We start from the raw sequence: 13,526 nt of genomic DNA, 5'->3' as shown, positions 1-13,526 counted from the left end.
GAGATCTTGAACCCCCAATCCCAGGCCTGAGAGGAGTGTAAGGGGAACCACGAAATAATTCCACGGAACTGCAGCGAAGACATCAGCCTGTGGATGGCGACAGGGAGCCCTGGGCAAGTTCTGCTGTCCAAGATGACCTTACCTGACTTCGGAAGGTCCTTGGCCTCCTGCGCTAGTGCCCGTTTCTGAGCGTGGCCGTTTCACATGCCGGTTATAAAGCACGGCATTGATGGAGACCCCTGGCCAAGGTCTCCTTCTCCTGCCAGGTGGCTGCTGGGTTTGGGACCCACTTGGTTCAGCTTTAGAAACTGATGATTTTTTCTTAGTCACGGAGACAAATATTCTTGCCAACTGAAGAAATCCAATATTAATGAAAAGCAAACATCGTGCTAATATGTGGTTTGCACTTTGCCCAATAACTTTTACCTGATTCATCTTACGGAGAACAAATTCCTCTAGCTGCTCTGCATCGTGCCTGCCCTACTCCTGTACCCCATTAGCCTCTTAATGGAAGCACTGGGATTTTTCTAAAAGGTAAAATCATGGGAAACCAGAGGATTTTGGCCGTACCCTCGCAGGCTGGCATGAAGACCAAGTAGAGCCATGAGGCCAAGGGGTTCCTGTCTCTCCTGCTCAATCTGCTCACAGGCCTGCAGGGCACAAGTCAGACTCTTCGGGGTCAAGGTCTTATTCTTGCTTCAGTGGCCCTAGGTGGCCTATTTGAACCTGGGATGTTCCCCAGACTAGAGCTTCCTCCAGAGTTTTTTTTTTTCCCTTTCCTTTCTTGGAGTTTTTACTGAAGTCCATCCAGCTCAGGGCATGAGGATGCTCAAAGGGCAGGAAGCCCAGAGAAGCATTACCACTGTCTTCCAAGGGGTCCCCTCGGTACCCCGGCACCCTGTGCCTGCACTCCCAGAAAGCTGAGCGGCCCTTTAGCTAGTTTTAAAATCCTTGGGTAAGGACAGCCTCGTGTGTCCATGAACTATGAGATTTCTGAACACCCAGTGCTTTCCTCCATGCTTTGAGGAGACAGTGGTCCCTGAGGCTTGCAAGGAATGGGACTCAATTCCCCTGGGGACGCAGTAGGGGTGACCATCAGAATTAAAATCTGGTGCAACCTGAGAGTCAGCTTTGCACAATTTCAGGTCGGGGTTCATGGTTCAAAGTCACCACCAGGACCCAGCTGTCTTTCAGGAGTTTATTTACAATGGTGCTGATGTCACTGTGTCTGCTCCAACCTGCAAATGCATGACTGTGGTCCTGGGGGAGAACGGGAGTGACCAGTGAAGTGGGGGGGAATCTATAAGCAAATCTACTACTCTGACTATGGGGCAGAGGGCCAACACCGGCAGCTGAAGGCTGGTCCAACTTTATCATCTGCTTCCAGTGGAAAAACTTTGGCATTAGGCGATTTACAGTTAGGTCTCAGCCCGACCACTTTCTAGATCTTACTTGTGAGATCTTGGGTAAGCTACATAACCTGGATTTCTTCACTTATAAAATGAGGATCTTAATATCCATCCATAAAGGGCTGCCGAGTGGGTGAAAGTGATGTGTTTACCGCATCTGGCCCAGCACTCAGCCTCGTAGCTGCCAGCACCAGGCTCACAGTGGAAATGCTCTGCCTGGGGAAGATCTTGGCTCTAAGCAGTTGTGTGACTTTGGGTGAGTCCCTTTGCCTTTCTAGGTTCTCAGCTTCACGTCTACAAAATAGGAGGTTTGGACCAGATTATTCTGTCTTTGGATTTGAAATTTTGCAAGCAAGCCTGGAGGATGAGATCTGCATGCGAATGGCATTTAGCGATGCTCCCTCCTGCCCTTTCCAGCTCTCTTTGCCCCTCTGTAAAAGTCAATACTCTGGCTTCCTTCAGCCCTTCTCTGCCTTAGCAGGAGAGGACAGTAAAGGGCATTGGTGTTGGGGGAAGCTGGCCAGGATCCCTGGCTTGACCTGCTGCACAAACACAGCAGAGGGTGGGATTGTGGGATGCAGGTGTTTGGGAAGAAGGTCACAGTAATGTAAGAAAAGTCCATAGTTCTCCTGGATTCCAATCAATGGAATTCTGAATATCATTATCTCATATTAGCCTTTGTAATAAAGCATCTACTTCATGGCGCTGTTGGTATGAGTCAGTCAGATGCTGCCTGTAAAGTACTTTGTAAGGACATGTGATTAAGGTTATTTATTTGTAAACATTTACAAAGCTCTTACTGTGTGGTAGGTATTATATTAAGTCCTGTATAAATATTAACTCATTTGATCATCATGAAAACCTTATGTAGTAGATATTACTGTTATCCCCTTTTTTATAGAACTGAGGTACAGAGAGGTTAAGTAACTCACCCAGGGTCACACAGCCAGCAAGTGGTGAGACGTGGAACTAAACTCGGCCAATCTGATTTTGGAATCTGTGTGCCTAACCACTATGCTAAGCTGCCTGTCTTAACATTATTATAAATACTTGGCAAAGCAATCTAAAGTCACTTTTTACATGGATTAGTTTTCCCAACAATCCTGAAAAGACTCATTTTACAGAGCAACTAGATCAAGGTAGCCGAGGAAGTCACAACCTATTGAGAACCTGTATATTTGCCTGGCATAAAGGCAGCACTGGAGCAAGCAAATGCAGCCATCAGGTCGCAGATCTGCTCGCACTTCTGCAAGCTCACTGACCTCTAACTTCTGAAGTAGCGACTGTCTGCCCGCCTCCATCTGGCAGTTGTTGGTTGACTTACACCACTGGCTTGGTTTCGAGATAAGACAGTAAGTTTATTTAAGGCAGGACTTTATTCCATACCGCTTTGTATTTCCTCATCTTCCAGTCCACCACAGGGCATAGTAGGTGCTCAACCAACCCTTCCTGAATCGTTATGCGCACTTCCTTCAACTGCTTGGCAGCGACGCCACTCTCAAATCAAACAGTCCCTGCAGCTGGGGCACAAGTGACTTTAAAAAACTGGCTCCTTGGCTCGAATATGTCGTCTGTGCTCTGATGGGCCCAAGAGCCCTCTCTGCGAGTTAAATGATGGGTAGCTATCCCCACTCCTCCCTCTTTAGCCAAATCACCCATATTTTCCTCTCAAACCACAGAAGAAATTCTGGAGGTGGAGGCACTGGGGCCTGCATACCATTAAAAAAAAAAAAATTATTGGAAAATAAAAAAAAAAAAAAAAAAAAAATTATTGGAAAATAAAAGCGCAGAACCTGGAAACTCTGTAAAACAAATCTGTATCTTAGCAAATTGTTACATGGTGAGCATCCCTTTAATGGACAGCTAAGTCTAAAAACAAAACTTTGCCAGCTGCCAGAAGCCTCTCCATGCACCCAGGCTCAGTCAGTCTCCTTCTTCCTTCCCTGCACCCAAAGCGACCACTATCCTGATTTTAATCACTTCCCGTGGTTTAAAAAATAACTGATCACCCTGTGCATGCCTATACACTATGGTTTGGTCTTGCCCATTTAAAAAAAAATATGTCTTTTAAGTTTCTTTTAATCTGCAGGTCCAGCTCTTATATATTTGTTTGCAATTTACCCACTGAAGGACCCAGGCCCTTTGCCCTGCGGAGTTTCCCACAGCTGAGGTCTTGCTGACCTCACCCGACATGTTTGCATACCGCTTTATACTGTGGGGTTGGCCACGGTCCAGGACACCCACCTCTTAGCCAACGTTTATTTGGGCAGGTGTCCTATGTTCTTTACTGAACAGAACACCTGGCATCAGCAGTAGAGAGATGAAGTTAAAAACTGGCTGACAATCCCAGCACCGGCACAGCAGCAGGATGAGAAGACCTAGGGTTTAGGTCCAGCCTGCCTTGCGGCCAGTGATCTTGCTTCTCTGAGAATAACATCATCTTTCTCACACGGTCATGGTGAGAATTAAATGAGATCCTGCACATAAAATGGCTTTATGAACTGCAGAAGGCAACACAGTCCAACAGGCATCTTTAAAAATGAGCTGCTTCTTACAACGTTCCTTGAATGTCAGCACTAGCTCGGACTTGCCAGATGCATCCGTAGGAGAATTCAGGACAAGGCGGACCAACTGTGTGAGGGCTACTGGAGCACTAAGCAGTACCTGGAACTGGATGTGAATGGAGCTCTATAGCGGGGTCTTTAAGGGTGACAGGTGTCGTGACACAAAGTTTTCAACTTCTTAATATTTTTTCTTTCACACAATGTGAAGCATTGCAGAGAGGCTAATGGGAAGCCAGATGGTGATTTAACAACTGAATTTTTGAACAGCTTGTGAGGTTTAGCAGCACTGGTCCTAAAGATCTTCCAGGCTGGAAAGAGCTTCCCCATAGCTCTCGGCTGTTAACCACCCAGGAGAGGGAGTGCAGGGAGGCTCTAGGACTGAGTCATTGATCCACCGCTTCCCCCAAGCCCCAATCCTCCGGCCTATGAAATGAAAATTTACTTCTTCCATGAATCTTTTTTTTTTTTTTTTAAATTTGCCCAATGAATACTAATATCAGTCCAAGTTCAACCTGAGGATATCTGTGTGGGATATCCTGATATCTATGTGTTTACAGTGATAAACTAATAACTAATAAGGTTTTCTGCCTAGTATCCCTATTGAATCACGAACTATTTAGGATCATGAGGACACATTAGACAGACAGACACACAGACACACAGAGAGACAGAGACACACACACAATGGCCGTGAAAGTTCACAGATCGTCAACAAAAACACACGAAAGGCCTGCAAAGCCATTCCTCTTCTCAGCCTATCGCTCTGCTTGGTTTCCTGGTGGCTGTGCTTCTCATGAGGAGCTGCCTGCATGTCTGTTGGCCATGGAAAAGCAATATTGTCTCATGCTTACCCTTTTGCCCTTTAGAATACTAGATGCTCAGCAGATTACAGACACCTCTCTGAGGTACTAAGAGCCTCGAGCGAAAGCAATTAAATAAACAAACCAGTAGTTTATGTTTTTCCAGCGTAAGTGCAATTTCCGAGTTGCTGACAAACTGGTGACCTGACAACCGGTATAACAAATGCTATCGGTCTGGGCCAGGACAGTCGTTCAAGGAATCAGGTCACCAGGTCCATCACAGAGGCATCACAGACCTCACGCCAATGTTAGCAGGAATCTGTCAGGCATTCGTGGGAGCCTTTTATAGTCTGTCCTCTCCCCCATGGACACGAGGTACACAGAGCCCAGACAAAGCACAGGCTGTCATTCTTAAATGTGAAAAATAAAGCTGCTACAGAAATGTATCACCAGCTCATGGAAGTTTGTGGAGAAGATGTTCTCTATTGATAAAGTATAGACAAAATATTAGAAAATTAGAATTGCCTAGGTCTGTCCCAGGGTCATGTGCTTGGACGTTCATTTTACAAAAAGTCACAACGGTCATAGCTCATCCTCCACAGCTTCACGACGTGCCCCTTACCCAGTGGTTTATTTTAATAGTCACCTAATCGGTTCCCTGCTTTTGCTGTTCTTCTGCACTTTAGAAGGTCATCTCTGGGGGGCGGGCAAAGCATTCTAGTCTAAGCCTAGCTGGCACCAACCGCAGTGAATGCTCAACAAGGTCCTGGATTTCTCGGTTTCTAAACACTCTTCTATCTTCTGTCCGCCAAACCCTCCTTTTATTTTACGTGACTGTTCGAACACACCGGGCACGTACCTTTTGCTTCAGCTGCAGCACCGTCTGCTTCATCTGGTGAAACTCCTTGCACGTGGCACAGCAGGTTCCGGCTCTCACCGTGCTCTCGGACTTCTCGTCGTGCCCTGGGAGAGGAGACAGGCCCCAGTCCATCTGGGAGGCCGGAGGCTATCCAGCCCCAGAGACGGCATCACAAAAGGCAGACCTGGGGCAGGCCGAGTGGCAGAGGAACGTGCGAGGGATAGAGACTGGCGATTTTATGGTTTTCGGGTCACCGGCAGCACGTCCCGGGTCAGGGGAGAGGCAGAGGGGGGCCCTGCTACACTTGGGGCTCAGCTGTTTCCATTTAGGCATCCCAGCCTCTTCTTCTTTCATGTGTGAAAATGTAAACCCCGGCCCTTTTATCAGTGCCTTTCCAGGAGGCAGGCTGCATCAGCGTGACATGATTTACATTTTCCTCCAAGGGCCCATGTTCACACGCCATAAATCATCGCCAAGCTCAGGCACCGGGACTCAAGTGCAGGGCTCCCAAAGCTGATCCTTTTCACCTCTGATAATCCGGCTGTCCAAAGCGTGCACGGCTGGGCCAGGTGGGGTCACACACAGAACAGGGCCGGGCACTGACCTCGGAGAGGTGAAGCTGGGATGGAAAATGTGCCAGGCGCTCCGGACACGCCACCCTGGGGGGCACATGGGACAGGCCCTGGGAAGGCGCTCCGCTATCTCCCAAGGAGGGTTATCTGGTAGAGCACTGGGAGCTCCAAGGACTTTTTTGTGAAGAAAGAATGGGTGAGTTAAATGGTGACATGGCCAAGATTACAAACAGCTCTCATCCTGCTGGCACTGAAAAGGGCTACAGACACCTGTGTGCTGGGCAACTAGAGATGCGGGGTCATTTTGCTACTGAGTAGGTGCAGACCACCAATGTCTGTGCCAAAGGTGGCAGTGGCATGGGCCAAGAGTGGGGGTGAGGGGGTGTGCAAATGTTTTGTTGGGGTGGGGGCAGGGCCGTTTGTCACCCAGGGTAGTGTAAACCTTCCTAGCTTAGGAGGCTGGACTACTCTCCGGTATGTAGCCTCAGGACAGTCAAGTAACGTCTCCTTCGAGTCGTTTCTTGTGCCTCTTGTCCCATGTGCTTTCCATTTCACTGTTCTTCTCTCCTGGGAAGCCCGCTTCGCCATCTCCGTTTGTGGAATCCTACCAACTAAGACCAAGTTCAAGTGTTCCACGAAGCCCGCCCTCTATCTATAGAGGTGCTACAGTCCTCTGAGATCAGGTGGCATTTACCACACGTGTCATGCAAACGGCAGGTGTCCCAAGCTTCCCTGTGGAGGAGCTACTATGGCCAGAGCGTGAGCCACCTACAAACTGCAGTCGCTTGTTGGTGGCACACATAGTGGGTGCTCAAAAAGCATCCGTGGAGGGTTAGAGGTTGAGCTGTCCCTTGCCGCGGCCCCCCTCCCGCCCAAGTTCATATGTTGAGGCCCCAACCCCCAGTGCCTTGGAATGTGATATTTGGAAATAAGGTCATTACAGATGTCATTAGTTAAGAAGAAAACATACTGGAGTGGGGGTAGGGGAAATCCAGTATGACTCGTGTCCTTATAAAAAGGAGAAATTTGGACACAGATGCACACAGAGAACGCCACGTGGAGATGAAGGCAGAGATGGAATGATGCAGCGGAAGCCAGGAGACAGGCCTGGCACAGTCTCCCTCACAGCCCAAAGAACCAACCCTGGCAACACCCTGATCTCAGACTTACAGCCTCCAGACCTGAGACAATACATTTCTGTCCTTTAAGCCACCCACTTGGTGGCGCTTAGTTGTGGGAGCCCTGGGAAGCTGATACATGGATGGGTGGGCTGGGCGTCGGAGAGCACCATGCCCAGGTGAGCCTCCCTCATGCAGGCCAGCTGATCTCTCCCACAGAGTCGGTCCCCTGCCCGGTGTCTGCATGGCGACCGGTGCTTTTGCTGAGAAGTGAGAGGGGGCCCAGGGACAACTTGGTGGCTGAGATCTCTGACTACCCACCTGCAGCAGAGTGGTGGGTGGTTCAGAGCTCACCTGTCACACCCATCCCTGCACCTCACGGGAGGTCTGAGGCTTGGAGTGCACATACTAGGAACACATATCTCAAGCCAGCAGATTGAAGTGAGGGAAGCAGTGCTCTGGCTGAGTTGCCAATAGCAACACTGTGATTCTTGGAAATACGGAGTCCACCTATAGCTTAGATTCTGCGTGTGTGACCTGGGTGTCTGGGAAAGTGGCGGTCTCTTTTTAAATCCACCTACGTGTGTGCAACGTAACAGAGCCACCTTGTTAACTCCCACTTTCTCAGCTAATTCTTCTGTTGGTAGCTTTCCACCCCCATGTTCAAGTGGTGCACTTGAGGAATGACCTTGACTCACACTGCAGCTGTGTAACCATGAGCTACGTTAGGAGGAGCAGGGATGGTCTCGCGCTTGGAGACGGTGAAGCGGATTGGTTGAGGGCACAGCCTCCGAGTCGTGCTCCCTAGAGTGTGTGTCTAAACTCGGTCACTGACCAGCTCAGGGACCTCGGGCCAGTGATCTGACCTCAATAGGCCCAATTTCTTCAACAATAGCATTCGAATAATTCCTACCACACAGGGCTGGTGTGATGATTCAATGACAAAATTAATGCGTGTAGACTCCTTGGCACAGTGCCTGGAGCTGGTAAATGGGACAGCACCTAGCACAGTCTTTGGACCCACCAAACCCCTTGCCTTCCCTTTGCTCGGTAAGCCCAGAATCCTTGGATGACAGTATTAACACAAACAACAGAACGAGAGGAAACCGAGGTTTGGTGACTTCCCCAAAGTTATCTAGCAAATTAACAACCGATGTGGGTTTGCCGTTGAGGTTTCCTGAATCTGAGTCCAGTGCCTTTTCTACAAATCAGGCGATTTCCTCTGGGCTCTTTCTTCATGTTCAATGTATCAGTTTACAACCCTACTTGCCTCTGAAGCTTGAACTCATTTGAGAATTAGTTATTTAGATTGGTCTCCAATATAACAGATGACACAAGGGGATTTCCATGCAAAAGTACACTTAGTGGTAAAGTACTGAAGCCTTAACAAACTTTGGTTATGCTCATGGGACAGTAGGGCGAACTCGGGCATCGATAGATGACTCCAATGCCAAGATTATTAGGTTAATACTTAAGGACAGCTGTTGTACACTAATCTCTCCCAATCTAGCATTCATTCATTCTATCCCATTTACTGGTCGATTGATACCATCTCATCCCATGACCCATCGATCTCATTCAGCCTCTCATCCCACTCATTTCTCTCCCTCGTCCATTTGTCTGTCCATTCATCCATCCATTCATCTATCTATCCCCCTCTCCCTCTCCCTCCTCTCCATCTATGGAGCATCTGCTACTTGCTGGGCCCCGCGTGAGGCATTAAGAATGCAAGATGAATGAGGATACATGTTTCACTATTGGGGATTAACTTTACCTTAATGGAACTAGTCCTGTTGGCAGAGCCAGGCCATCTTGAACAAGAGTTAAAAGCCCAACTTTCCATTTCTACTTTCACATACTCAGCTGAATTTTCCAAGTGTTGGTATGAGTAAGGCCATTTGATGTTTTCATGATAGGAATAAACCTCTTTACCAGGTTCTAGACTCTATTCTGTTTAGGTCATGTAGTCTCAGAAGTGATGGATCTTTGGTTCAATGTCCTTTACAGACGAGGAAATTAAGATCCAGAGAAGGGAAGTAACTTGCTTTAGGTCTCCCAGAGTGCTTCGTGCAGAGGCTGGGCACTCACAGACCCCGAGTGAGGCACTGTGGGGGCGCGGTGAGCCTGCTACCGGGAGTTCTATTCAGAACACCTGCGCGCTACCTGCCAGGCAGGCTCCAGGCGGTGGTTCTCAGGCGTGATCGCCAGGCCAGCAGTGGCACACCACCGCCACTCGGGACCTGTTCCCAGAAATCCGGGATTCTGGGAGCGGGACTGGTGCAGGGTTCTTCCAAAGCCCTCTCAGTGACTCTGAGGCACATGCGCTGCTCCAGGGAAGCTGCTCTGCTGGGTGACCTTTCACCTGAAGATGCCTGGCCTGTTTTCTGTCCCTTTGTGAAATCGTCAGCACACGGAGATCAAGATGAACTCTTTCCCGACGACTTCTGAAGAGCGCAGGCTCTACAAGCGATCGGGACTTGAATCCTGATCCTGCCTTTTAGGTTGGAAGTCACAGCTTCTGTGAGCATCCGGATGTTCCTTGAATGACGAAAATGACACTTACCATCCGGGATAGCTGTGAGGTGTCAATGACACCTGTGAGTTCCCAGAAAGGTGCCTAGTGCATGGCGAGTGCTCCACAGATGTTATGATTGCTATTGTTGGTATCTTCTTTTAAATTACCTACAAAATTGCAGATGTGGGGTAGGGCTGTTTACATCATCCTTTTCAAGGAGCTCTCAGAGGGTTTGAAGATAAATAATTGTGCGTGTAGATCTGGAACACGCAATCCATTCCAAATTGGGTCTTGTCTATCCTGTAGTTTGTCTACTAGGTCAGATGTGGAGCTCAAACAAACCTGTTCGTGCAACATTAATAACTGACTTAGAAATCTGGGTGGACACCTCTGACTTTGCATGTTTTCAGTCCTCTCAATTAATGGTGTAGTCACTGATTTCTCTGGCCTTGACCATGACCACATTAAGTGAGGTATCACTTAACATTTTGTTCCCGACGATTCAGATTTTAAATGTGCAATATTATTGATGAGCCACATGGGGGCAGATAGCTCTAATTTTCCTGATTTGAGCAGGCTATACATACATACATCCTAAGCATTAAAATTGAATTCCTTAAATACCATATTAGTAATATTTAATAAACTTAGAAAACTGGACTGTTCCCAACATATCTCAAATAAGCAGTGTAACAAACGAACAAAGCATGTTTGTTTTTAAAAGTTGATAGTGCATATTTGTACACTATTGACTGGCAGAAATTCTCAGCCCTGGTGGCACATTGCAACCATTTGGGGGGCTTTTAAAAATCCCACCATGTTGGTGCACCCCATCCCTCAGAGAGTCTCAGCAAGAGAACAGTAATAGCATTTTTAAAAGCTCTCTAGGTTGTGAACCACTGATCTATGTATGAATTAGTGAAACTTGAAAGTTATATGAAACACCTGGCTGTCCCCGACACTTTGAACTGTAATAAGTGACACTAGGGTCATGGTCACTTTATCAGAAAGTAAACAAGTTGAAAAATAGAGACGGGTAAGCTAATTACTATGGAGCCAACATGTCCTTAATTTGTCTCCCTCTCAGGGCTATGCAGACTCCCTGGAGTGACTAAACTGGCTCTGGCTACGTACTTTCAAAGAGAGAATCAAAGTGACTGAGCACGCCATTCTTGCCTGTTAGCCAGACGGCCTGCGTCTCCATGCTTGTGTGCTCATGGCAACCTTTCAGTCGTCAGAGACAGTTCTGAGGCTGGCCCCTTCTGCTCTCTGCTGGCTTTCTGAATAATGAGCTGGGGCTGTGTTCGATTTTAAATCTGAGTATAACGTTCAGACGTTGGACAATGAAAAGTTAAAAAAAAAAAAAACAGGAGAGAAAGGAGGTCTTAGATCACATGTGTTTATACTCAATAATCGTTACTTCTTCATAAAAAAATGACTGTGATGAAATATTTGGCTTATTAATTAGTCCAAAACAGATGAAACTGCTTAGCAGCCTCTGAGGTTCCAGATATAGTACCCGTCTAGCCTGTTTTTTTTTTTTTTTTTTATTCTTGAACTGAATATCTGGATATTAATTATTCATCTTTTGGAGACTGTACGGAAAGCTCTGTGTTTTGGTGTTGGAGCTGGGTGTGTCTTTGAGTCTTGGCACTCCTTCAGATGAATGACAAAGAAATGAGGACCTCACAGGGACTCACAGGGCTTGTGTTACTTTCACTCATGCTACGTCACACCAAACTGCAAACAAGATTTGCGAGGGCAAAAGGGTCTTCAGAGCTCATCAAGGCCAACACTCTTGTCTACACAGGAGAAAATGAAGCCCGGAGACCTACCCCGCCCTGCCCAATGACCCTCAGCTGGCTAACTAGATTACTGAAGCAGCTTTGGCTGCCCGCCCTCCTGATGTCCCAGCTAAGGGACAACCACTGTCCAGGGCTCTTGCTTTCTGTCGCCAAAACCGTCAAAGCCAGCTCCCCACCTTCTCTGTGGCCCGTTGCTTGAGCAGTGACTTTAACAATCAGGGCACACAATGTGCCTCTCCTCTCTCATAATTTTGGGAGCAACTCACTCCTCTCGGTCTCTAACCCGCCGATGTCCCTGGTTACCAGTGCTGGAATGTTTTTCTTAGTAAAATACTAAAACCGAATGCTAGTCCTCTGTGCACAGGTGGTGAATTCAACAGAGACTAGTTACCGAATGTGAAACACTGAGTAATTCTTTCATAATGCTGCCGTCGGAGGCGGGGGAGACAACAGACAATGGTGTCATTTCAGCTTTTTAAAGATTTGAGGTTGTTCTATTTAGAGGAAGAGAGGGAGAATTCATAGCCAAGGCGGATCTGTGCCATGAGTTTGTGTTACAATAGGGCTCTGGTTTAGCCACTAGACAGTTCTTCCTGTTTAAACAGGAGGACATCTCCCATTGAAGTCCCTGTAAACAGGAACATCCTGTCTCTCAGAATGGCAGAATGGAGGACTGTCCTGTTCTGTTCATCAGATGCTCTGCTGTCCTCAGCAAGTGCTTTCTCCCCAGACTTCGCTTCATCTGAAAACATCCTAGCCTGAAAGTCGACCAGATGACCTACCAAGCTGGGCTCCAGAGCTCAGAGTTTTGACGCTAATAGGTTAGAATTCTCCAAACTGTATTTTTCAGGACACCATCATCTGGCAGATATTTATAGGTGTTTCTTAAGAAACTGATTTTGGGAAATTCTGGTTTCATCAAAATTAATATATTTTTTTTAAATGGCGATTTCTTTTAGAGCTTTAGATGCACTTGCATCACGAATCCTTAAGAAATGTGAGCAGTAATACATTCTTCCCCAAACAAGCTTCTAAAGGAAAAAAGACGTAGTTACACCCCACAGGATCCCACAGTTCTGGAGCACACACTGTGGGGAAACACTATAATAAACAGTTGGGATGAACTATGTCTTTGAATGAAAGTAATACTAGAGAAGGTGCAAAAAACAGTTGCAAATACATACCCCTTATAATTACGACTGCTCGGTTTTTTACTGAATTCTCAGCTGTACAAGTCAAATTGGCCACGTGAAATTCTTGATCTCTGGTCCTGAAACTTGGTGTTTGAGGAAGTTTTAAGGAATACAATTCACTTCTCAAGGAAACAAGCAGAGGATATGGTCCAGGACTGGCTGAGCACCGTAGACTGCTAATTTCAAAGATGCAACGAGACCTTCCTGGGCCCCAGGCCAGGCTCCACTCTCTGAATCCACACTGCCAAAGCACTACGCAGGAGGTGAGTACCACCAAGGCCACCTTGTCACTGCTCAGGGCCATCCCTAGGGAGCCATGCAGCAGGGTGACTGTAAGGGGTTCTCCGCTGCCATTGGGACTGAAGAGGGATGTGGTGGCAGAAATAAGAATTACTGCAACTGGTGGAGGTCACCTGAGACCAAAGAACCAGTAAATTCAGCACGTGGAATCTTACACTAGTCTCTGCAAATTCCCTCCGGCTTCTCTGGTCTCTAATAATGAAGGCGGGTCTCTGGGTAGGAGCTGCTTGTGGCGGGGCCAGGTCCTATTATTTGGAGACCCCTATGGTCTATTCCTAATCTGACAGAGGTAAGCATTTTTTTCCTGTTTCTGATGGCTGTGCTTTAGACTGGGTTGCTCAACACTGCTCTTCATGCCCATGTAAATGGGATTTCACCTCAACAGAACGCG

At 47.4% G+C, this 13,526-nt stretch overlaps 1 protein-coding gene across 1 annotated transcript in view; it reads right to left on the bottom strand.

Annotated features, from left to right (window-relative positions):
• CCBE1 (collagen and calcium binding EGF domains 1) overlaps nucleotides 1-13,526 on the bottom strand; it is a 212,343-nt gene that overhangs the window by 10,511 nt on the left and 188,306 nt on the right. The window contains exon 6 of the mRNA XM_011361136.2: nucleotides 5,633-5,736. Within this exon, the coding sequence (XP_011359438.1) occupies nucleotides 5,633-5,736 (104 nt within the window). The remainder of the gene's footprint in view (nucleotides 1-5,632; nucleotides 5,737-13,526) is intronic.

Source organism: Pteropus vampyrus, unplaced genomic scaffold, assembly GCF_000151845.1.
Source record: "Pteropus vampyrus isolate Shadow unplaced genomic scaffold, Pvam_2.0 Scaffold62, whole genome shotgun sequence".
Lineage (NCBI taxonomy): Eukaryota > Metazoa > Chordata > Mammalia > Chiroptera > Pteropodidae > Pteropus > Pteropus vampyrus.
Note: the sequence above shows the minus strand (reverse complement) of the source record. Positions and strands in the feature narration are given on the sequence as shown.